The sequence below is a fragment of the Megachile rotundata genome, chromosome 10, assembly GCF_050947335.1.
Source record: "Megachile rotundata isolate GNS110a chromosome 10, iyMegRotu1, whole genome shotgun sequence".
In the NCBI taxonomy this organism is placed as follows: Eukaryota; Metazoa; Arthropoda; class Insecta; order Hymenoptera; family Megachilidae; genus Megachile; species Megachile rotundata.
Genome location: NC_134992.1, coordinates 17,042,404 through 17,067,111, shown reverse-complemented (window position 1 = coordinate 17,067,111; position 24,708 = coordinate 17,042,404). Strand labels below are relative to the sequence as shown.

At 43.1% G+C, this 24,708-nt stretch overlaps 1 protein-coding gene across 3 annotated transcripts in view; it reads left to right on the top strand.

Annotated features, from left to right (window-relative positions):
- mtd (TLD domain-containing protein mustard) overlaps positions 1–24,708 on the top strand; it is a 107,880-nt gene that overhangs the window by 7,180 nt on the left and 75,992 nt on the right. The window contains exon 1 of one of the 3 annotated variants that reach the window (XM_076536318.1): positions 15,683–15,970. The exons of the other annotated variants lie outside the window; for them this stretch is intronic. Coding sequence (XP_076392433.1) covers positions 15,816–15,970 — 155 coding nt within the window. The 5' untranslated portion in view covers positions 15,683–15,815. Of the gene's footprint in view, positions 1–15,682; positions 15,971–24,708 lie in introns of those variants that run through there. 3 annotated transcript variants of the gene reach the window in all.

Below are 24,708 nucleotides of genomic sequence, written 5' to 3'. Positions count from 1 at the left end.
TGTTGTTCGAAAAGGTAGAAAAAAGAATCGGATACATCGCGAGTAACGGAGGTAGGATTAATAAATCGTCGATTTGGAGGGCTCGTTGGCGGAACGTGTACACGGTGAAAAATGGGATACGATACAGTGGAACACGTTTAAATGGGTCACAGACGACAAAAGGATCAATCGAGAAAGGAGCAATGTCGTATGGCAAGGATACGCCCTTGAAATCCACCCTTCTTGGGGCTAATTTATACGGCGCCACGTTGAACGTCAAAACACTCTCCTACACGAAAATTAGTTACTCCTACGTAAAAGACTCGTATAACCTTTTTTGCAGAGAATTTCCTAAGCTATAAGTCTCGTAATAACTATTTTCGCGGTAGAACGAATACGTGAGGAGATATTTGCGAATAACTCCTAGGGATCTTCAGCTAGGATCGCATAGAACGAGAGACTGTGTGAAATTATCGAAAATTTCCTTATGGACACATACGTTTTTTCACTTTGACTCTGCAGCATTTTTGAAAACATATTCGTTGAATATTTGCGACTGTAAAATTTTGAAACACTTCAGTTGTATGTTACATGGAACAGATAAATTCTGTGCTGGATTATATACCGAGAAACATGTATATTAGATAGACACGCGAGGGATTTTGTAGTGGAAGGGTTAAGGGATTGTTCGTGAATCGTAGGTTTGGATTCGAGACACCCTGTAGAACAGGATCGGAGAGGCCGTCGATACTGAACGACCTTGCGGCATCGACCAACCCTCCGTTCTCCTCTTTCGCCTTTTCGATTCTCCACAGAAGCATCTTCGTTCACTGCCACCCTTTCCCTCTCACCCTTTCAAACGTATCTATGTCTCGTTCTACCACCCCTTATTCGACCTTCTTCAGCGATTCGATTCGCGTGTTTCGGGGGTTGTAACATTGCGGTTGAATCGCTAAGGATGACAATGTCCATCACAGGCTCGATACAAAGGTTACGCGTACTCAACGTTTATCCCCGTGTTCTTGATACCTCGATTTATTAAAAATTTCGTAGCACCGGTTTAACTAGGGCTCTGACACGAGTATTCGAATATTTAACGTTTACATCTCTAGTACTTCAATTACGTGTTAAATATCTCTTCATTGAAAAGATGAAATATTCTGATAATTTCGATAATTTCAATATCCGAAGGGATTAAATTACGAATATTCGAATGTCGGAGAAGTTATCGGTTTCCACTTAAGAAAATGAAAATGAAATTCGGTGGTATAATAAAGGAATTTCCATTTATTTACCGTGGGTAAACGCCGTGGTATGTTAAATTTTCATCGAACAGAGAATCGGACTTGGATCTCCCGGCTGAGTCTCATCGCATTCTTTTTTTTTCACCGCCACATCAAGTCAAGCGATTCATTTTAGACCGGTAGAACGTACTTGATCTCCCTTTCGACGCAGAAACATTTTTCGTCACGATTCGCCTGCGGTGCATTCGGAATTTAAGCGAGCTATTTGAAAGCCGATGGACTTACGTCGCGCTTCATCGATTCTCCGTAAAATTTCCCGCGAATTTGTCAGAAATTTTGTCACCGGCAAACGAAAATATCCGAGATCGAAAAAAGGAAGGAAATCGTTTCGTTCAACTTTTAACAAACCATGCACGCTGCTTCGAACAAATTGTATGCAAAACCGATGCGATTTACCTACGAATATACCATTATGAAAGTTTTCAAATTGAAATAGGATTTATTTTTAACTATCGCTTTGAGCTTCGCGTTGAAATTATTAGGAAAAGCGAAGGAAATAGAAAATTCTGCGTGCGAAAAGTGTAGAATAGTTAGTCGTTCCTATTTGTAACACGCTTTATCATAACTTAGTAGAAATTGTTATTATTAGGATACAAGATAAGACATTGAAATTGCGGTGTCGATAAGTTGCGTCGTTTATTTGTACACTTTAAATCGCAGAAGTTATAAATACTTGACTGTAGGATTAGAGAGGCTGTACGAAGCTACGAATTTATTTGATTACGGTGTCGTTAATTCTCTTCGTAAAATCGATGACTGTAGAAACTCTGGTAAGTTATCTCGTGAAAACTTCTAATTATACTCGTTAACCTTAATAGGAGCACAGTCCTTAAAATAGCAAATGAAATACTTTTAATTATGATCTTTTAATTCGCGTTGGATGTGCTTTGGAATTAAAAATAATTTCCTTATCTCCATAAAGATCAAGTCAGATTTCAAGGAATCTTAACAAAGTTTGTACGGTATAAAGAAATGTTTGGCTTGGTTGTTCGACCGTCTAGGTTAATATAGATCGTTTAATTATCGTTTCGCGTAACAAGGGGACACGGATATATTTACCTGGCGTATCGCCAAAGTTCGGTATTTTTTGGAATTTCCGGGTCGGAGATGTTCTCCTTCGTTAGTCAGAAATTTCCAGGTTAACAACCAGTAAAAACGTAGCGTTCTCGTAAAACTGGCAAAGTAGGGGGTTGAAAATAAGATGGGGTAGAAGATCGAGGTGGAGTCCATTGCAGGTATCAGCCCGTGACACGGCGTCCATCTGCGTGAGAGAAAGGACGAGACGACACGCCGGTGTAGGGGGTGGAGTCTCTAGGCGGGGTGTCCTGGGGTCGTGGAGGGTAGCTCGGCTGACGACGACGACGACGACGACGGCGACGAGAGGGAGGAGACGGAGGGTGCGCGATTCTGTCCAACTATGAACACCGGTGAAAACGTCAGTTACCTCGCGACGATCCTTCCGCGAGGACTTTGCCGTCGGATTAACCTGTTCATCCCCGATCTCTTCTCGTCGTTTACGCACGCCTTTCGACGAACAGCCCGAGCAACACGTTCGCGACCCTTCCCTTCGAAAATATCGTGCTCGGTAAGCACTCGATTTTTCGGTTTTTAACGCTCGTTCCGTTCCTTCGAGAGATTCGCAAACAGCACCAGGTGGTTCCTCGTGCGATTTCCTCAGTGTCGTGCTGTGTGTACGTGTTCCTTCGTGTTTCCTCTGTTTTTGGGTCCGAATGGACTTGCGAAATTTATGGTGATTTTGTCTGTCAATAGGTAGTACAGAATAGACGGTTAAATTTTTATAATTAGATAACATATTTCTGTAGAAGAAAGTTTTCGATGGTATCGACTTCGTAACGATTTCACGGTATTTGTGTCTAGAAATTGTTATAACTAAATAACAAGCTTTTTTAAAAGAAGGGTCTCTATCTTATTACTTGTTTTTCAGTGTTGATGTCGAGTTGCAAACTGGCTTCGCTCATTTGTTTTTTGTCAGAGGGGTTAGATTCGTGCTTGCAAACTTATAATTAGATAACAAACTTCTTTAGAATAAAGGTTTCGATTTGTTCGTTTTTGGAGGTGGATATGGATCAGTGAAAATTCAAGTGACTTTGTTTCTCGGTAGATACTTGGTGATAATTAGATAACAAATCTCTTTAAGAGGTTATTGTTTCTGGAGGGTATAATAGGGTAGTCAAAATTACAATGATAGTTTTATTTGTTATTATCGGAGAAATGGTATTTTATCGACATCAAGATTAGTGACAATTAAGCTGAAAATTGTCGATTTATGTTTACAGTACAAAGTAGATCAGATTTCTAAACGAACAGGCATTTATGATGTTTATTTGGTTGTCGCGTGTTCGATTGGACGTCCACGCTAATGTATTAAGGGATTAGGGTGGAAGTCTTACTCGGCCGACGTCACCTGAAAACTCGGATATCTTCGTTTCGACAGAATTGATCGAATTCGGACCTTCGAAACAGAAGTTAACGTCTGAAAACGTAGCCGTGTGTACGTGTCCTACTTCGCCTATTTATCTGTTCTTTATCTTTGCCGTCTATATGTATTTTCCCCCCTAGATCCGTTCCATTATACCGTATAAATATTGCCAGATGAAAACGATGTCAAGAGCACACGGTGGAAATGTTTGATAACAATTATCGGAGAAATATTTGATTTTTATTCTGTCTTTGTATTAGCAAGGGGTGGATTCTCGCTAATATACGAATATTCCAAATGTTTCGAGCCTACTATTTTAATAACAAAACGCCTTTACGAAGGGTCAAACGTGCCAGATATCGATTAGTTGTTTATCTAAAATTAGATTCGATTGTTAAAGCGAAAACAATCAGACCACGTGGTAACTAAAATAGAAAACAACAGCGTTTTGTAGGAACAGTTTGCGAACATGAGGGGAATAAATAGAAGAATGCCGTTGGAAGTAGTTTCGTTCGATAGGCGACGTTCGAGAATCGTAAGATTGTTTCCTCTCGGGGTTCCGACAGCTCGAATTCTTTGTCGAATCGATTCCATGGCGGGAGAAAAAAAATACTCGTGACGCGGCTGGTATTTATATTGCAGTCTATAAAAACGCTTGGCATCCTATAAAATCAGTATCCAATAAAAGTAGGCACGATTAAATGCTAGACGTCGATCCTGACGACGTTGATGTATGTTTCGTACGCGGTGAGTAATCGCGATTTAATTAGAGCAAAGATTATAATCTTTAATAAAAAAATTGGAGATTCAACGATTTATCTCTTCTCTATTCCACCGCATTTTTCTGCCGAATTTAGTTCTTCGCATTTATCTAGCATTTATCTTGGCATCGGTTATCTCGTTACGGTTCAATTAGTTCGACACGATTCGATTCGATACTATTCAACGGTTAGAAGAACCAACCCACTCTTCAACGATAACGAATAAGTATCGTATCGACCTCCATTTTCCTGCATTTTTAACGCAGATTGGCCGAGTTTAATGTAACGAAATAGGTTAGAAATTTCGTGTTGACTTATTCAGTGGTGCATCCGTTTATAAATGGATAATGGAAACGTTGGTAATTTCCGAGATAGGTAAATTGACAAGCGAAAAGACTAAATGGTTAGGCCTCGAATATTTGTACATTTCTAATAATGTATTTTTCTTGTAACCCCGAGATACGGTTTTGACGAGGGGTTCGATCTATTTGAAACGCTTTTCTACTATACAGATACGATTTTATCAATTACAGCTGGTTCGTATCGGCCAGCTGTTCGTTATCGGTTACTTTCCACCTGTTTTCTACCGGGGGACGTTCAATCGGTAATAACAGGAAGATTACGAAGGTTCGCGAGAGAACAGACCGAGAAACGTCTTTGAAATCGAATAAAACGATTCCCACACCCGAGAGACACGGATCTCTCGCTGTAAGTAGCTTTATTGCTTTTCCGTTTCGCTGAGACATTGGAGAATATTCCTTACGCGACGTATACTTTGTTTCGCCGCTTCCCCGATTAAGTCGCGCTCAAATATAATAGTTTTTTAATTACACTTACGTCGACTCGTTGTCGGTAACGGACAATTATGCGTCTACGATTATTTCATAAATTTCCATGCATTCTAGAGACGTTGGATTCTAAGAACATTCGATACTAGGGACATCCGAATGTAGGAATATTCTAGAAATATTTCCATTCGGTGATATTCAAGAGACGTACGTACAAGGATCGTTATGACAGAAAGAATTAATTTGGGAGAAAATTGCGAGAAAATTGGTGCGCTTCTATTTTCCGAATCGGAACTCGAATCGAATCGAGACGTCGTTACGAGGAGAGTTCCTTTTCTCTTCGCGGAACCAGACGCGCGTTACAGAACGTTATTATGGAAAATCTATATCCCTTGCTTGCCCATAACAAAGATATCGAATTGAAATGCCATTACGGAAAATTATTTCCCTTGCTTTTTCGCGGTGTGCCTATCTAAACCTGTCGATCGCAAATCGGACGATTCAAAAGCAATTCTCTTTCAAATACCATTCGAACGTCTCTGTCGATATTCAATTAATAGTCATTACACGAACGACTGTCTTCGACAATTAAACAGTCTTTTGTACGCATCTTTTACTCGGGATACTAATCTAGGGATTCGGGTTGGTATTTAGAGATGTAGATATTTCAGAACCTTGGAATTCGGAGATGTACAAATTTAGGATCCTAGGAATTTGCACGTAGATATTCGGGAATTTTGAAGAACCAGAAGTTTAGATACACGAAATTTGTGAAGTTGAGGATCTATAAATTCGAAGACGAATCGAGGAACGTTTCTAAATCTGGGGATTTGTAGATTGAAAAGCTTCGGGGTTCCATAGACGTCGTTATCGAAAGGAATGTTCTCGGGAGGAATGAAAGAATCGAACGCGATGGTACTCGCGAGAAGATAAAGCGTCGAGGGTGATCGAGATGTCGAATAACACGCGTCTCTCCGAGACACGAGATAGAGGAGTCGGTGGACGATCCGCGAGCAGAAGGGGCTCTATCGCTTTTCGATCCAATAGGGTCGAGAAGGAAGGAAGGGGTTGGTTTAAGTGCGTCGGAGAAAGCTCCCTCTTCTCTCGAATACTCTACCGTTTGTTGGAATCCTGCCAGCTAGGGATAATAACCTTCATCCTCGGCAGACCGCGACCGAGCACTTTGCATTAACGTCGAATTAAAACGGCGCTGCTCGGACATTCCACTCGAGGCTCGTTCATTTTCTCTGTTCGCCGATGTTCTTTTTATTCTTCGAACGTTCCTCCCTCCGCGATACGGCTCTTTCGATTTAGACGCGTTAACGCTTTCATGCCCGATATTCCTATATCCTTGTCGTCCCTTTCATACGCCACTTTTCGCTTTATCTACACACTTTCGTTATATTCCCACAGGCATACGCGTTTTAATAATTGTGGCGATTCGATGATTGGATATCGAACACCTGTCTATATACCTGCAAATACACGTGTGACGGCTGACAATTTAACCCTTTGCGCTCGAAGATTTCTACTGTTGACAGCAACTTTAAAACTTATGAAATGAAAAGTTGCACGAATACTTTCCAACTTGTTTCTGTATTATTAGTTTCGACTATTGTGTCACTACGTTTATACGTCATAGCGCTATAGATTTAGTTAAACTTACTTCAAATTACTTAATTAAATTGAATGCAAAGGGTTAACACCGTTTAAAATAATTTTTATCGTATTCGTCAATCACGTCGATATCGATAATCTAAAAAATAGCACAACCATACGTAAAATTTCGTAAGATCGAAAGGAAACAGATCTACGATATAACGTCCGCGGTAACGAATGAAACTATCGACCATCCCCGTAGATAGCGAAGAACGTTTCGAGCGGGTCGATAAGTTTTTTCCGATCAGTAGCATTGTTACGGCTCGATATCTCGGCATTCTTTGGTCGAAACAGATATCGATACAAACGGATACATCGTACACGTCCTGCGCAGAAACGTTTTCGACGTTATTTGCAAGTCGTCCTGCAATACGGCTGCACGTCGTATTGATCGATGAGAGAGATAATAATAGCGGGCCGTGCCACGACGAGGCCACGATTTGATAAGGAAATTCATTAACGCGTCCCACTTTGCAACCAAATCGAGCTCCTCTTTTCTTTTCTCTTCCTTTCTTTCCCGCCCTTTTTCGCGCGTGTCGCTCGCCAAATTACGCGTCGACTATCGAGTCCTCTTGTCTTTGGAATTTTGGGAAACGAGACATCCGGCGCTCGATATTTCTAATGCTCGATTAGAAGATTAAATAAAAGATGTTCGAAGGGAATATAGCGCGGTTAAAATTCGATTAGAATCGAACGAGCTATTATCAGCGAAGACGACGACGCGCGACACTCGCGCAATTATTCGACGCCGACCGTTCTCTCCGTTTAATCTTAATTGACTCTTCGGAGGATAATCCTCGAGACATTTAACTAGCTTCTCCAGGCTAACGGGTTTATTTGCACCGGTATTAGCTTAGCCGGCTGACGATCATCGAATTGCCCTCTCAGTGCCGCAACAATAACAGAGCCTACAAAGATGAACACTCGGGGATGATCCTTTGTAACAACCCATCCGGTAATACAAATGTTTACGATAGCCGCTACTGCTCGTTCGAGCCCTTTTTATACTCGTCAGTTCATTGAAACTTAATCGAAAAGAGATCTGGCAGATTTGATCGAAATTCCAATAATTCATAAGCGCATGGTTTATGACAGAATCGAAAGCATTTTCGAAACGTTAAAATCGTCCCGCGAATCGCTCATATTTCGCGTCATACATAACGACGCGAACAGGTATTTGGAATAATTGTAAAGTATTATGCAAACGAAAGGATTAACGGATGAGTGATTGCACGGTTGCAGTTTCTGTATATCGACGTTTCGAATTCTTGATCGTGCACCAAAAATTTGTCCGTATTCGCAAAAAAATAATGCCGTTGAAATATCGTAGTTGGAGTTTCTTCGCGTTTCGTATCGTCTCCTCTTCGTCGCGCGTTTGCATTAACGTAATTGGAATAAATTTCTCGCCACACGGTGTTTACGTACGCCTCGACCACCGTATACACGGTGTTTCGCGTTAATGGAATATCAGAGGGATGATAAACCGGCTAAAAGTGCCCAAGGGTGGCTGGTTCTAGCCACCGCCACCACCATCTGGATTAATGAATCCAGGAATATTACTCGCCTCGAAACATCGACGAGTTTGCTCGAAATTGTTACACCTTCTGTTGTTCCAGTAATTTCGTTAACAACTTTTGCGGTGTTCGCAACAGCGAGTCGAAATTTTAAGTGCATACTAAAAAAATAACGCTCGCGCAGGGCAAAAAAATTTCCCATTAAACGTTGTTCCGCGGAATTGGAAGAATAATTTGAATACACGGAAAAACTTTTATTTGATCGATACAGCATTCGTTTTACAACGGAAACACGATTAAAGATCGAAGTAGAAAATGTTAGAGAAAATTGTAAATGGTATCGCGTTAATAAAACGGTGAATGTAAAGTTTCTAAATTATGACGTTCGAGTGCTGGATATGTAATTATTAATTAGTCCAGTTTACGGAAATTGCGGTGTCGTAAAATGGAGAAATAATATGATAAAATCGTGGCCGAATTTCGAGCGCGGTCAAAGACGAAAAGGAAAGCGTTGGAAAGCAATTAGGTAAATCGTAATGAAATCGGTGTTTCAAAGCAAATTAGCCCGGTCCGCTGTCAGGCTGAAATTTCATTTTAATTTTCGAAAGTTGACGGAAAATCGTTTGTCAAATTACGACAATCAACGCGACGATTAATATATTCAAATGCAGCCTCGCTCGAACGATTGATCGGTTTCCGTGTCGACGAGCTATGACGAGTGTTTCAGAACCTGTATCGAACCGATTGCCATTTCGAACCGTTTTTTATTTTCCTTTTTTTGTCGCGATAACTCGGAACACATTGCTCGTCATCGGTGTTCCCGTTTGCTTTCATTTGTCACCTCCACTCCTGTGGCTGCTTCTATCCTTCTCCATTTGCATTTGTGTCGAACATTGTTCGTCAATTCGATTCTTTTTTATCGATATCGATATCACTGACCTACAATATGGATTTGTTACGCGGGGTTCATGAAAAAGCTGTAACGTTGGAGAGAGTCCGGTGGTTTAAACGGTACTTTGATCTCGCGTTACATAGCCGCGGTACATCGCTGAACATCACGATGTAATAAAATTGAACGAAAATTATTCTCGTTGCGGTGAATTTTTATGTAAATCATTTCGTGGAGAAAAATAACGAGGGGAAATAGCAAAAAGTAATAAAATCGTATCAGTGAAATGAGATTCGAGTATCGACCAACACAACATGTCAAGAAACAACGAGTACCGGCAGGTTTTTGCTCGAACGTTGTTTGCGCATTCGTTCAATTTACAATTCGTCTATTCTGTTTTGTTTGAAAGCAAGCCACGTCCGAGTGCATTTTCCGAGCGTTTCGCGTTATTTTCATTTCTTCGTGTTTGCCTGGAAAAACTGTGCACAAGAACATCCGGCCGTAACGATTCGGATGGTCGTGTCCGAGCAATTTATCTATTTATCTCGGCATTGTTTCGCAGTTTAATTATCGGGTATTTAACGCGTGTGCGACACGGTCGCCTAAGCAGACGGTAGAAATGGCTGTCCGTCGCACAAACCTGCAAACTTTCAAACGTACAGATACGCGATACAAAATGCAAATATGCCGGATACTCGAGCTCGTTAAGGAACTTTGGACAAAGCGATAATGTTAACGATCGTCGTTCGGACACCTGACGAATGTTATTTTAATCCTGGGTTGCGTAAGTTTCTCGGTTTCGGGAAAACACGCGTTTTTGTCTCGTTGCACAGACTCGAAAATCTGTTTTTACGAAAGGCAAAACACGTTTCCCGCAATTTCGTTAATAGCACAATACGCGGTACGAGAAGATATTAGAATCACACGGTACTAATCGGTGCAGCTCGTTTGCGATACGGTGCAACGAAGGATAAAGCAGAAACTGTTGCGCGTGCGAACACGCTGTTTCTTCCAAAAGCGAGAAAAAAAAGCGGGAGAATGGTTAGGTGGTAGTCGATTGAAAGTCACGATAAACCTACTCGTTCAACTGGGTCACTATGACCACTCCAAGTCTTTTATACTCGAATAATCCTTCGGCAAGCAGGGAACTATTCTCGAACTGCGCGATGCAACAAAAGATCCTCGTCAATTTCGATCGGACGTACCGGAGGTACATCGGAAAATATGCTACACGGGACAATACAAATGGCGGCGATGTACCCGGAACTTACAATAGGATCTACGATGTTTCGCCGAGGAAATTTTAATCCGAAGAAGCGCATGATAAATCAGTCGCGTTTCGTTTATCGACGTTTATTCGGCTTCATCGCGACGGATGCATTTCAGAAACGGTGGTCGGTGTTTATCGTTCGGACGTAACGCGACGAAGGCTTACTCCTTTCGATTTGTCAGAATGGGCAGAGGTCGCGGGGCAACCTTGAAGATTGCGTATCATAAGAGGATTCGTCGTAATCCAATATCAGCCACGTGCTGTTCAGCTAAACTCTTCGATAACGTAGCCAGCGTGTTTGCGTGGTCAGCACGAGACACGTTGATAGAACAATCTGTACACTGTTCCGTGCACAGTGTACATCGTTCGTCGTTTCACGAATGCTCCTCGGCTCGCCGGATATGTAAATTCTTCCGTTTCGAACGCTTCGATGTAGTTTGATATTTGTGACAGTGATGCACGATGTTAACAGTGACGGCTTTACTTTACACGGTATACTTAAGAGATGTTGGGATACCGGAATTTGAAAAGATCGTAATCTAGGGTTATACGAAGCTCGGTCACGTATTTCGCTTTTCCGTAATGGTTATACAAAGTTGCCTGTAATGTAATTAGTGTCTAGATAATTGTTTTATACAGTTATTGGCTCTTGTATCGTGTCCCCTGTACCTTGTTTGTTTAACGCTGGAAGGGAACGAGGTTTTAATCTCGTCGGTGAATCAGCGCTATTCTTTGGTGTTGTTTTATCAAGGTCGTTTTTTATCAAGGCTATCGCGAATGTTTTCACAGTGTCACCGTTATTCTTCTCCTTATCATATATCCCTTTTCCTCGCCGCCTTATTGTGTGTTATCGAGAAGAAAGCTTCAATTTCTAACCGCGAGTGCTCTCGGTATGTTTTCCATTACCAAGGCCACGGTCGTGGACAATGCTTTGCTGCTTTTCTATTATTTTTATGGCTGTCGATATCATGGTTTTAGGACGAGACTGTTTACCGCGAGAGCGAAGGTCATTTATGTCTGTCTCTCTTATTACCACGGTACATTTATTTTCGATATCGAGGGGAGTCCATACCGACAGAACGAGAGGTTTTCGGGACGGTGTCGTCCTTCGAGAACGAGTAATTTCGTTGAATTTTTTAATTACTAGCAATTTCCCTTCGTTATCAACATCGAAACTCGTTTACTTTTATTTTTCTTTCCACCACTCTCGTAAAGTAAACTTCGTTCTCGAGTTTAAAAAATTCCAAGGAAATAATTGAATCTCGTCGTCCGTGGTCAAACCAAGCTTCATCCATGATTAAAAAATCAATTTCAACTCGAGCATTTTTCCTCGTCTCTTCTCCGTGGACAGCGAAGATCCACCGCTTTTTCATCGCCAACCCTGTTTCCGTGATCTTTCTTGCTTCGTAACAAGTTAATCGAGCGACTGCTGCAAACGTTGAAGAAGAAAAAGCGTGGTTCTTGTATCGCGGTCGCGAAAAAGAACTTCTTCCTTATATCCTGATACCGACTTTAAATCCGCGTTTAAAAATTATTCGAACACGTAGGCAGTAGTAAGGTTGTGCGAAAAAGTTGGTTCAAGGAGGTGGTAGTTCAGCGAGCTAATATTTGCTTCATCAATCAACCCTCGCGTCCTTGGCGAAAGGGAGGCCAGGTTACCTCACCGAGTAGGGCACACCTGCTTCGTTCTACAAAGTGTTTCCCATTTAAACCGGCGTACCGTGCCTCTTATATAAGCCAACAAATACTTTCGATGAAAAACCTATTGGCACGCCTTGATTTCTTGCAGTCGTTTTATTTGTGAAAGGCAGACATTGAGATCGTGCTTGCAGTTCGATTCGAAAAGCGATGGAAAAATCTTCATTTTCAAAACTATTTTCATTTCAACAAATTAATTTCTCCGTTCTGAAATTTGCAATAGAGTTACGTTCCAACTCTCGAGTTGATAAAAGTTAAAATTTCTGATTACGTATGCGATTTAAAATTAGAAGCGGACGTGCCGCGTGAAAAAACAGGCACGATCGGAACGGAGAAATTGGCGGGACGGCTCGATCGTTTTGACACTGGTCGGATTCTATCGATACCAGAGCGCGATTTCTTTGCTCGTTCGAATATTTCTCGGCAGTTTGCTCGGATAACCTCGTGGCGATGTATCGACCTCGTTGCGAAGGAACTATGAATGCGACTGGAACGCGACGACGGACGTCATCGTTTTAACCTCTGAACGAGCCTCGAGCGAACGTAATCGATCGTTAGCCGTTGCCTTTTCGTTCGATCGACGTTCTACTAACATTGTTAGATTCGTGAAATGTCGACGAAGGGCGGTCAGAATCATTCTCGTTCTAATTCCGCGAGATGTAGGCTAGGTGCACCATTTGCGTCCCGAGTCTTATTAATTTATATCGAGTACTCTTAAATTACCCTCGTGCCAGTTTCGTGTCGGATCAAATTAGTACCGAATTAATTTGATCGTTTATTGCAACGAACCGACCAAATTATGGGGGCACTGCTTGTTAACTCTCGTCTTATTAGATCAATAGTCACAATCTTTTATAAGATTCAGTCGATGTTTGATGTAATAGATTCGAGGAGAAAAGGTCAGAAGGACTCCCTGTCGAACGGTGTCGAGTCACCTTTACTCTTCTCTCGTTAATGCTCGAACTCGAATTTCATGAATTTGCCTCTAATTAACGAGCACGGTCGCGGTCAGGATTGTGGCTCAAAAGATCCCACGAAAGAGATGAGCATTCAGAAGCGAGAGATCAAAGGACCTAGTGGCTCTTTCGGAGGAAGACTCGGTCAACTGAGCCAGAACTTTTGACCCAAAGACAAGGTTGTATTCTATCGAGTGCTTTCGAGCACTATGTACTTACCTTCTTTGCGGCTTAATCTTCCTGTTATTAACCTACTAGTGGCCGTAGAAAATCATTCGGACCGTGTAGGTTAAACAGCGAAATCTTTCGAGGTTATAGTTTAATCTATAATACATACAGCGTTCTCTTACCTCGGAGGACGTATCGACACAAATTCTGATGTCTCTGTAGCTGTGGATGCATTATAGACAACCTGCCGTAACCTCGAAATTCTTAAATCGTTTATTTTACTCGAGAACTCGGACTACTTACCTACTTGAATATTTGATCGGGGATCCTTCTAGGGATGCTGGGCTCAAGAGACTGCCTAAGAGGGATACTAGGATCTGGGAATATCAGGCTCTAGGGACGTTGGAGTAAAGATGTACCGATGTATAAAGATATTAGAAAGAATTACTCGGTTATCGAATATTAAATGAATCAACTCCTCGTTATCGTTGAAGATTCGATGACGGGAGGGTAAAACCTTTCTAGAGTGCTTTGAGCTCGGTAATCGTCGACCCGGGAATTTCGGAACGCGTTCGCGTGCGACTCGTCGGACGAAGTCGACGCGAGATTACGGTTTTAATGAAGGATTGTCACGGAAGTTGGTATTCGCGATTCGTCGGGACACGTAACGCAACGTAAACGTAGCTTTTGAAAACGTGTCTGTCGGAGCGTGTTGGTTATACCACGCGGTGGCAGCCGGGATTGGTCGAGTTTGCTGGGCGAAAAGGATCAATACCGGGAGGCTTTCGACATGGAGGCGTAGGCTGGTGTGTTCTCCACTCGACGAGAATCGGGACTACGAGCCCCTGACCTTGCCACTGACCTTGACCTTGGCTACGCCCTTTGGCGAACCGACAGACACGCTGTCGCTCATCTTCGGATAACGTTTCGCTCGATGATCCGCTTCTTGCTTCGACTAGATTGATCGCTGTTCATTCTTTTTACTTGTACGTTGTAAAATCAATTTAACTCCTTGCTGATTTAATTGTCCGGTGTGTCAAAACTAACTAATATTAAAATACCGCTTTCACAGCGAACATGGTCATATACGGCGAGACATTTAATAATTGTAGCTCTGGTAGTCACTCAGAAAGTCCTTGAATTTCACGGAGTTATTCGGTGCAAACACGTGAGGCGTATAATACGGTATTCGCCGCTTTGCACAAACGTGTCTGACCACGCGTGCCTGTTTCCACTCTGGCGATGAGCGCGTGCCAAAGAGCCAACCATTAACGACGCCAACAGTCTTCGTTTTTATAATATATCGCATCGCAAATGGCCTGATCAATGATCCCGGCCACGTTGCTCGTTTTTGCACAATTAAAAGTCGTGTGTTGCAACCTTGGCCGTCGCGTTGCTTGCCCGTGCGTCTTAATGAAATTTAACTGCGTTCGTTAAGACCGGTTCTATCGGCCTTATCGGCGTCGATTTGTCGTCTGCTGCGAAGTCGATTACTTTTTACGCATCCCTTAGGATCTAGGGATATCGGACGTGCGGATATAGAGACTCACGAGCAGATTAAAAGATATAGAAATTTAGGTATTTTGGAATGTCGGGATTTAGGAATCCGTACACACACGCGCAGATGTTTTATACATGCGTGTTTGGCTTTTGCGATGTTTATTCTGCGTCGTTGCCACTTCTAGTTTTCCTGAATATTTTAAATTTAAATTTATGACGCGTCGTAACGTGGACCAATTTATCGATCCACCCCCATCGAAAAGAAACAAGAGGAAACGGTCGTGGCGCGCGCCTGCCACGTCTGCGAATTTGATCAGCGTTTTAAAATAGAAAAGTTGCAACGCCGCGTTCTGTTTACCGCTCGCCATCGTCGAAAGCTCGAAAATCGCCTAACAATAGTGCGTCGTAAGTCGAATTATTGGGCGGTGCGAGAATATATCAGGCTCGTAACTAGAAAAAGAGAAGCTGTGTTATAGTGGGGAATTTGAACGTCGATAATGCGGTCGCGTGTATCTCGTTTAACTGTCTGATCGATTACGCGATGGTCGCGAACTTTTCGCCAACGGGCGTTATCGATGTACTATAATTACCGAGCGAACGGAAAGATCGTTAACGACGAAGGAACGAGATTAGAAAATCGTGCTCGATCGGAAGGGACGGTTTTTTTCTAAATAACGTTTCGACAGGTTCGCGAGTGATCGAGAATCGGTCGGAAGTGGCACGTTTCGAGTGTGGAGAATTAATCGAGTCGGCGAGTGTTCGAATGATGCTCGATCGATACGCGACTTAGAGACAGCTCGAGCGCATTTAGTCGTGGACACCGTTCGTCACTCGAAGTCGCGAATATCGAGAGTGCTTTGCTGGATCGAGACGAAAGTTCGAGCGGAGAATGGCGTTGTTTTCCGGTGGCGGCGGTACCGCTGGCGGAAGTGGACCGCCATCCGGCAAACCGGAAGAGGACACTATCGTCTCCTCGCTGCCGTCCAGGCAACGCAGCCTCAAGGATCGACTCAGGGAAGGCATCACCGGCGGATTCGCTTGGCAGTGAGTATCCCGCTTCCGGTTTATTCCTCTCTGTTCCTATCACCTTGCTGCTCGAACTCGAGTTCTCTTGCGATGAATAGGAGCGAAATTCTGGTCTTCAATTTCTTAATATTTGTCACATATTATACACCTATTATTACGTTTAGTTACACCTGATATGTTACTAATCTAATAGAAACATTTGATCGCTAAAACCCAACTTAGTCTAATTTAATAGATCCGAATAATGCAAGGTAACATGACTTCGTTTAACCTGACCCGTCCTAATGCAATTGTACGATAAAACCTGGTCACACTTCATAGGTTTAAACATTAGAAAGTAACCTAACTTGAAAGACTCGGTTAAAGACTGTGGATAAGTGAAATTTGAATAATTGGTATCCGAACAATGTAAAATTAAATAGCGAATGTTATAGATAATTGAGACTAACGATCAAGATGCATTTAATCGAGAAAGATGTATGTAGAATGCGGTGCAACGAAAACGAATGTCGGCCGATTTAATTAGCAGACGGCAATAACTCAAGCGTTATCTTTGAGCCAATGTTTCTACCAAGTCAGTACGAGGTGTAATCAGTAGATGGCAGCCGCGGTTCGTATAGCTGCCTCGAGCAATTCCTCCAGACACTTTCGTATCAACAGGCTCCGACAGATCGACCACTCAACGCTCTCGATGCCGCGATAAGCAATTTAGATTCAAACTGTCACTCTTCTAACTTCATTTTCGTGTATAATTTCGTACTTTTGCATCAATTTTTTCCCATATTGTCAATTCGATGTTTCGTATATAGAAGCCTATCCTTGGAGATACACCGAAAGTCTTACCTCGAATTCCCAAAGATCTGAAAGTGGCAAATTTTAAGTTCCGGAATTTGGTATCCCCAAATTCCCTAGACTTCCTAGACTTCCCTACACTTCCTGGATTTTCTCAAGAAACGATCCCCTCTCCCTAACGCTCCTTTTTAGTCACAGGAAGCCTAAGTTGCACTCCAGTGCATGTACTCGTTAGTAGGCGATTAGAATCACCGTAAAAGGTGTGTTAATTTTCTCATTAGCGACATGACTCAGTCGGTTTTGAACGAGCTGTACCAGGAGGTAGCCAATACGCGGCGGAGTCTACGGGACAAATTTGGTCCGTTTACATTATCGTTAATTTAGCCACCATAAGCACGGTAAACGATTGTCATATCTCGTACGGTGTTTTCCATAAAGTGAAAGAGAAAGTTATTAAGCAGCCATCACCTATATAGCAGTTGTTGACCCAACAGGACGACTCGTTCCTTGCCGCGACCCTGACTCCTTGGACGGTAAATTATTGACCAGAGATTCGGCTCAATTTCGGTCTCATAAATTATCTAGCGCTCGAGTTTCTGTCGTGCTCTATGTCCCGATTGTTATGCCTTCATTTGCATACTTCCCTTGCGACACTTTTCTTCGTTATCGTCGTTTCCAAGGCGATCGAATTATCAAAGTTTATAGACGCTTACCTGGCTTCTCGACCACTTCTTTCTTAGATCTATTAATTTTTCCTCGTCGTTGCGTTCGGAGTCCATCGCCAGACTATCGTTCAGCACCCCATAACCTTGTCTCGTAACTCCATTGAAATCAACCTTTCAGATCTCTTTCCTCTGACCGTGCAAGTGCACTGTATCGAAGAGAAAATGAATACAGAGATTGAAAGGGTAACGAAAGATGGTTCACGAGCGAGTTTAGGCTTCGAAGGTTGTAAAGGAAATTCTAAAAATATTCTCCATGGAAGGATCGATCGTAGATACAGGTGCCCTTTTGTTCGCGGGATCCGTTTCGACTGAAAAATAAGTCCTAGATTCGCCGTGTAACGATGATCAAGGCCACGCAGTGTATCGAACACCGATACGAAAGAGCTGCCTTCTGGGCCGTACGGAAACAAAAGAAGCATCCTTTCCATTGTATGCAGAGACGGTTGCATGCATGCATTTCTATGTATCTACGTGACTGTTCATCGGATACAATTCCTGTAGGCATGCGTATCGGCCATTATGTTTCAGCCCACCACTATAGTTCGCGTGCCACCAGATGAGCCCTGCTAGAATATTAACTCTAGTTTTTCGCATCTTAAATTCTTTATTCTCAGTTCCAAAAATTAGGACGCTTTTATTTCTAATCCAGAAGGGCGCTTTTCCGAAAGCATGTACGTATCAGCTTTGTAATTTGTAAACCTAGTAACGCTAGGTACAGTGCATCGATTTTAGATTCGGAACATAATACAGGTGACCTAGGATCCTCACGAAACTCGATGCAAACGATTCCTTAATCCGAGGGTCATCGATATGTATGTCTTTGGGTTTATGGAATCGATTACGGATAACCCTGATATCGGTAACCCGGAATTCGTGATACTCGATACAAGGGAAGTTCCAGAATCCTGGGATTCGATATGAGTGATTTGAAATTAGTGGCACACTACCCAGATCATCCCGCGAGCATAGGATTTGCTTTCGAACCACAGAATTACGATCCCTACGGTAAACTACTTCGGTTCGAGAATTCCTGCACAAAAATACCTTCGCTGCACAACTTTCAAATTTCTCTGCATAATTTAGGGACATAGTAAATTAGAAAACTTTGGAGGTTCGATACATGTCATCGAAAGGAAGGCCACGTTAGGGTAGACACACAAGTCGATCGTACGCCTCGATAGTTGAAACCGAGTCGCAAGTTTCGAGCTAAAGTTAACACTCGAAGTACCGAATCTTCGTTGTTCCCCGATGCAGTCTGGGAAGTGGGTAAAAGCGCACGCGGATGCTTGGCCGATCGCGAAACTAGGCCATCGGATAATTATTCCGTCCTAAACGGCGTGTCGAGCCGTACCTCTCGTTCATCCACACCGTGTTTGTTTCGAATCGATACTCGACACGCGTCATTTCGGATTCATTGCATTGTCGTTGCCGTTCGAATCGGACGGAAACGATGCGACGCTGCCCGACTGGCCGTCACCTTCCAACGAAACGACGTCGATATTCGCCATCGATACATTCGTCTCTCTCTCTCTCTCTCTACGTGGACTCGTGTGTGCATGTGGTCACGTGTCTGTGACACAATTTGAGAAACTACGTTTCTATACACACGGTGTATCCCTCGCTCTATATTCTGCGCAGTCGATGTATCGATACAGACACGGCCTCCTGGCCGGCGAAACGTATCGAGATCAATACTCCAACATGCTCGAGTGACGGAAAATTAACTGGTTTTCCGGGACAGGAAAAAATTTCACGGTATTAAACTCGCTGTTGCGAGTCTTCTCTTTTTTTTACCACCATTTTAGTTGTTTTTAATCCGACACGTCCTCCCCTTTTAAATTTTTTACTCGATTTTTATAATTGATCGATTCGCGGAATTTGTGCTTCACTCGAGAACATTGTTTTTGGAGTGCACTCGTATGTCGACATGCATTTATTCAAGAATTTTTTGTGCATGGTATACCTTGTCTTAAATAAACGAGAATCGATCGGCGAGAAAGCGCTACGTAATATTTGTCGATGCTCGCGCTGCGAATAGGTATATAAAAAACAGATTACGCAGTCGAGTAACGTAGAAGAGTATTTAAATGGGTCAAGAGTGGGTCAGCGATCCTTGGACATAAAGCTCGCGAGTACGTAGGGACTCGTTTCAATCGGTTCTCGACGTTCCATTTCCACCCAACAATGGCGGTACGGTCAGCTCTTAAAGATTGAAAGAGGTCCCTGAAGATTGCAAGGTTCGACGAGACGATCCGACTCCCGTTTACGAGCATCTCGAGAACGAAAAAGTTGCTTTGAAAGGAGAAGTCTCGGCTGAAATTAGGGCCAGCGTTCACGGTTCACCATGGACCTAACGGAGAACCGAACGAGCTTCTTTTAAGAACGGAACAAGAGATAACTTGGACGCCCAGCGAAATTTCTTGATTAAATTATCGGGAGTGTGCCGAGCTCGAGGCTATCAGGGTGGAGTTACCTCCGGAGATCGATCGATCTGCCCGATTTGCTCAACTAGTTAAACTTTAGTTGGCCAGCTTCCGAATAATTCTAACACGAAGGAGCAATATAGACGGTCACGCGAATTTCACTAAATTACGCCCACCCTGCGATCAGGACGCTTCCTAGCTTCCTAGTTTCGATACACGGATTGGATCGAATCTTCGCAAAATTATAGTAGTAGCCTTTCAAGAAATCCACCTGTACAGGACGAGAACGTTTCATATACGTTTTGCAAGTAATACTACGGGTGGAAGTACCGGTAGATTGAACTCAACCTAACCCGATGTCCTCGCGTCGTAAATAAGAAATCCTCTTTCATCCGACTGTCAGCTTTGTTTCCCGAAGAATACCGGGATGTAACGGGAGGGGCAAGGGGTGGTTAGGGATTGAATTCGGAGGAAGTCTTGACTCGAGATACGAGTCCGCCTGTGCCATTAGGCAGATACTCTCTGTTAAAAAAATGTCCCGGTGCGAGGTCATTGGGTAAATGGGTCAAGTAGATGTGCCTGGGTACTTAGCGTGTACTTAAGGATGCAGATTGCAACGAGAGACTGCTGTGCCTGTCTGCGTAAGTACTCGTTTATAAATTATGCGCGCGCGTAAGCACTCTTTTCAAACGGTATCCACGCTGTTGGACGTACGTTTAATTAATTACAAGAGGGACCGTAGGTACACGTACCTTTTAGTCTGGCTAATGTTTACCGTTGTCAGCGAGCTCGTCATCGCGTTGACCTTAACGCCTCTCTGCCACCCTCTTTACACGCGCCTACACGCTTACGCTCTCTGCTGCATTATCCGCGCGATTTTTTTTAATTCGATGTCGCACGCGCCGTACTGCCAGATGCTGTTGTTTTTGGCCGATATTCGTGCGACAGAGATCTTAGATTAGCTACTTTAGGTTCACGAAATTACGAAGGCCGGAGACTAGGTAATTCTGAAATTCTGACGTTCTAAAATTAGGAAATTAGAACGTTCATCGATTCGAGAAGCTTTCAAATTTTCCTGCCTCGAGAATATTTTAATTTCGCCGCTCGCATTCGTACCGAAGGGGAGCGTGCGTCTTCCTTCCATTGCGGTCCAAGGTCTTTCCATCGAACACGATCGCAGAGAACATTTGTCATCGAGATCTTAGGAAATTTTTGATGGATACGAGAGAAGACGATGTCGTAACCATAACTCTTTTCTCGCGTCCAAAGATAAAAATATGAAAGGTAGCTATATGGGGCGTTCACTTTCGCCGTGTTGGTTCGCTGCGCGTCGAGTGGCTGAAATAAATCTTGACGAAACGAAACTACGATGATTCAATGTCAAGATTCGGAGGCCGGCCACGTCGCGATTCGGGTCAATGACGAAAAAGAAATAATCGCTTCCCGTCCCTTTGATCAGCAACAGCGTTGTCGTAGCTTCCTGTTTGCGAAACGTTTACCGGCTGCTACGAAACTCCGAATTATCTGAAAGTGGATCGGCTTAATTGCTGAAAGCGGCCGGCAAAGGTTCCCCGTAAACGTCCTCCTTATTTATTTGAAAAAATGTCCACCTCCGATCGATATGGGCGTGGTCCCCATGGAAATATCTCGGCTACAGTCGCGAAACACCGTAAAGCGACTCAACGTCCGATCTTTCAATTTTCGACTAACTTTTACACGGGACGTTCTAACCGTTTTTCCATTTTCCACTTTTTGCGTTCGCCCACGTTCCGCTTCTTCCATTCCGGATAATCCTTTCGCAACATCTGTGCTCGGCCATGTAATATCGAGCCAGCCCTCCTACCAACAAAAGCTGGAGACCGGTGTCAACATTGGAGGCACGTTCTCATGAGCAGGACAGAATTAATTAACGAGACTTAAGCGATGCTTAAAAAAAACACGTTACACAATCTTGTTAATATTCGTTGCACTTGAAACGCACGATGTATCCCTTCTGCGAAGCGTTTCTTCGTGTATCGGACATTTCAGGAATTCCGCCAATGTACTCCACCCTTGTGATTAACGTAGCCTATCAAAGTACAATCAATCTCACCCTCGAACATTGGCTGGCAACCGCCGTGTTGCTCTCGGAACAAACGAGAACACGCGTCGCTGTTAACCCCAAAAATTCGCGATTGGAATGCGGAGATGTAGGGAATTTGCGCATCTTCCGAGATGTCTTGGATCGAACTTGAAAATGGTGGACGCGTTCGTCGTTAATCGCTCTTCCGACGGGGTGTTTACGGGAGAATTAATAGTCCCGTTGGAAAGCTTCGATCAGCGTTGCGTAACGCGTTCCGCGCACGGAACGAATAACGATCGGCCACGATTAGATTAATTGGACGCATTAAACGAGTTTAAACTCTATTTCAGAAGGTCTCTCTCTGCGCGCGTAACGCGCCTAATCCCGCGATCGTAAATTATGTGCCCCGCAACCGCCCGCTCTTACCAGTTTTCGCGAAATAAGTACTATCGCGAAATAGTTTACGTAAATTCTTCGATCCGGTGCAACGCGATAATCGCGATGCGTTTCTCGCAATTTCTCTCGAAACCGGAAACGTGCTTACAGATTCTGCCTTTCTCCGACGATTAGATCATTCGCGCTCGGACTAATAACGATTTATGACTAATCAACTTACGCAGCAGGAATAACGGAGAAATTGTATTTATGCTCTTTCGCAGCTGCTTTTGCCACTGTAGTATTTTAAAGAAATATCCGGAGATTCGAGTTAGCTAAATTGAAACTAAAGGTGGCGAATTTATAAAATGCAAGAATTGGTAGACGCGAAAATAATCACGAGTAAAAAGATGTTGAATTTAGACGCGACTAAAATGGGCTTAAACGTTTTCTGGAACAGGCGCAGCTAACCGTCGATTCTCGAACCGAGTCGACAACCCAATTTACAACGGTTGTTGTCACTCCGGATAAAATACAATGCAAATCGTAAACGCATAAGCGCGATAAACGGCGTTGATAAGAGCAAGAGAAGAAAATGAATTCAACGAACGGGCAAGGATAAAAACGTTAGCCGAAGGTAACGTGTTCGTTAACCAATCTGCTGCGCGCACGTGACGAGTTTCTTCGTTATCGCGGTTCTTTACGTACCTACTGTGTTATCTATGGGTATTACGACTGTCGTCTTTAAAGAAACGGGACGAAAACGAGAAGAGAAAACAAGATCGTTCGTTCCACTCGCGTGTTTACATTTAGGGCATCTCACAGTGCGGAGTCTAGCTTTTCTATTACATACACGGTTTTTGCAAAATTTTACTGTTACGCATCTTCCTCGTTTTACAGGACTGTTATTCATCGAGTCCATATAATTTCTGGATCACGTTTTGGAATAGTTATACCTACGCTCGTAAATTTGAATACCGTAGACCGGGACAATAATGAATAACTTGTAAATTTCTGGATGTGGACATTAAACCGTGATGGTCGCACACCTTTGGTAACCACGATATCGTTTAAGAGGCGATTTTGATGGGTCGCAGTTAACGCGAGCGTGCCATTCAGGGGTTAATAACCCCTTGATGAAGTTAAGTCGTCGTAACGGTGCAGATAGGGAGTAATCATCCCATTATTCGCCGTCCGAGTCGTAAAAGGTAACGGACAGGACCACCGGTTACGAAGTTCTCGCGATAATACGAATCGAAATTTCTCGACGATGTACCAACACACCCGGGGATACACGCAACGAGTCGAGCCGCTTGATTAACATCCTTTTTCTCTTGCAACGCATTTTGAGCGAGTTTCGCGACAAAGATGAACGATCAAAGACACGAAGGTCATCTTGAGATCCATGGATTCGGCTCAAGGTCTGGCGGTACTTGCTCCATTCTTTCCTTTTCTTTGTTGTTATTAACTTTCGAAACGTAACCTCTGCTTCGAGCGTCCTTCTGGTCAAGCTTTGCCTCTCCAACCGGGACGATAATTGCCGTAATTCTACTATTTCACGTTCAGATATTATCTTTAATAACAGCGAGTCTCTTTCGCGTCGCGACACCCCATGAATGTCGCGAACAGTTTACGTAGCCACTTTTGGCAAACACCGAGCTTCAAAATTTCCTAAACAAATATCGCGAGTAGTACGTTCGTAACACCTTTACGTCACGGAATTACATCGGACATGTTTGGTAATTTCGCACGCAAAGTTATTCGAAGCAGTGTTTACGATAAGAGAACATATTTGTAGCAGAAAACTCGTTCGTAGTTAGGTTATTAACAAGCGTCGATAACGGTAACCTAATTACAAAAATTGTCATTTTTATAATAAGTTGTAAATCATTGCGCGTTGACCGAGTCAATTTCGCGCACCGTTCAAGTAGATAGCGAACGTTTTAAGCGTTTCGTTTCCTCGCGACGATAATGGATGACTCGGCTAATAAATCCGTGAAACGTTTCGCCTGAATCAAACTCGAAATCGCTGACAGTGTTACGGTCAGAGCAAAGTCAAATAAACCTACCGAGATGTTTTCCAGAAGATTAACTGGCTTTCACGGTGTCACTCGCTATATTTCTGTTTATTTTAAATCGACCTACGTCGTAAGCTGTCAAATATATCTTCCCCCTTTATCGTTTATTTCTTCCGGCGCGGCGCAACGATGGCCCGCCACTTCGGCAAGGTTTCGCGCGAACTCTCGTTCCGACGAAAAGTTACAATAATTAAGGCGACGCTAACAGCGGAACATCTCCGCGAGATCCTCGTAAAAGCTTTCGCTGTGTCACCTGTTTTAACGCGATACTATAAATCGGAGAAAGACACAGGATCATCGT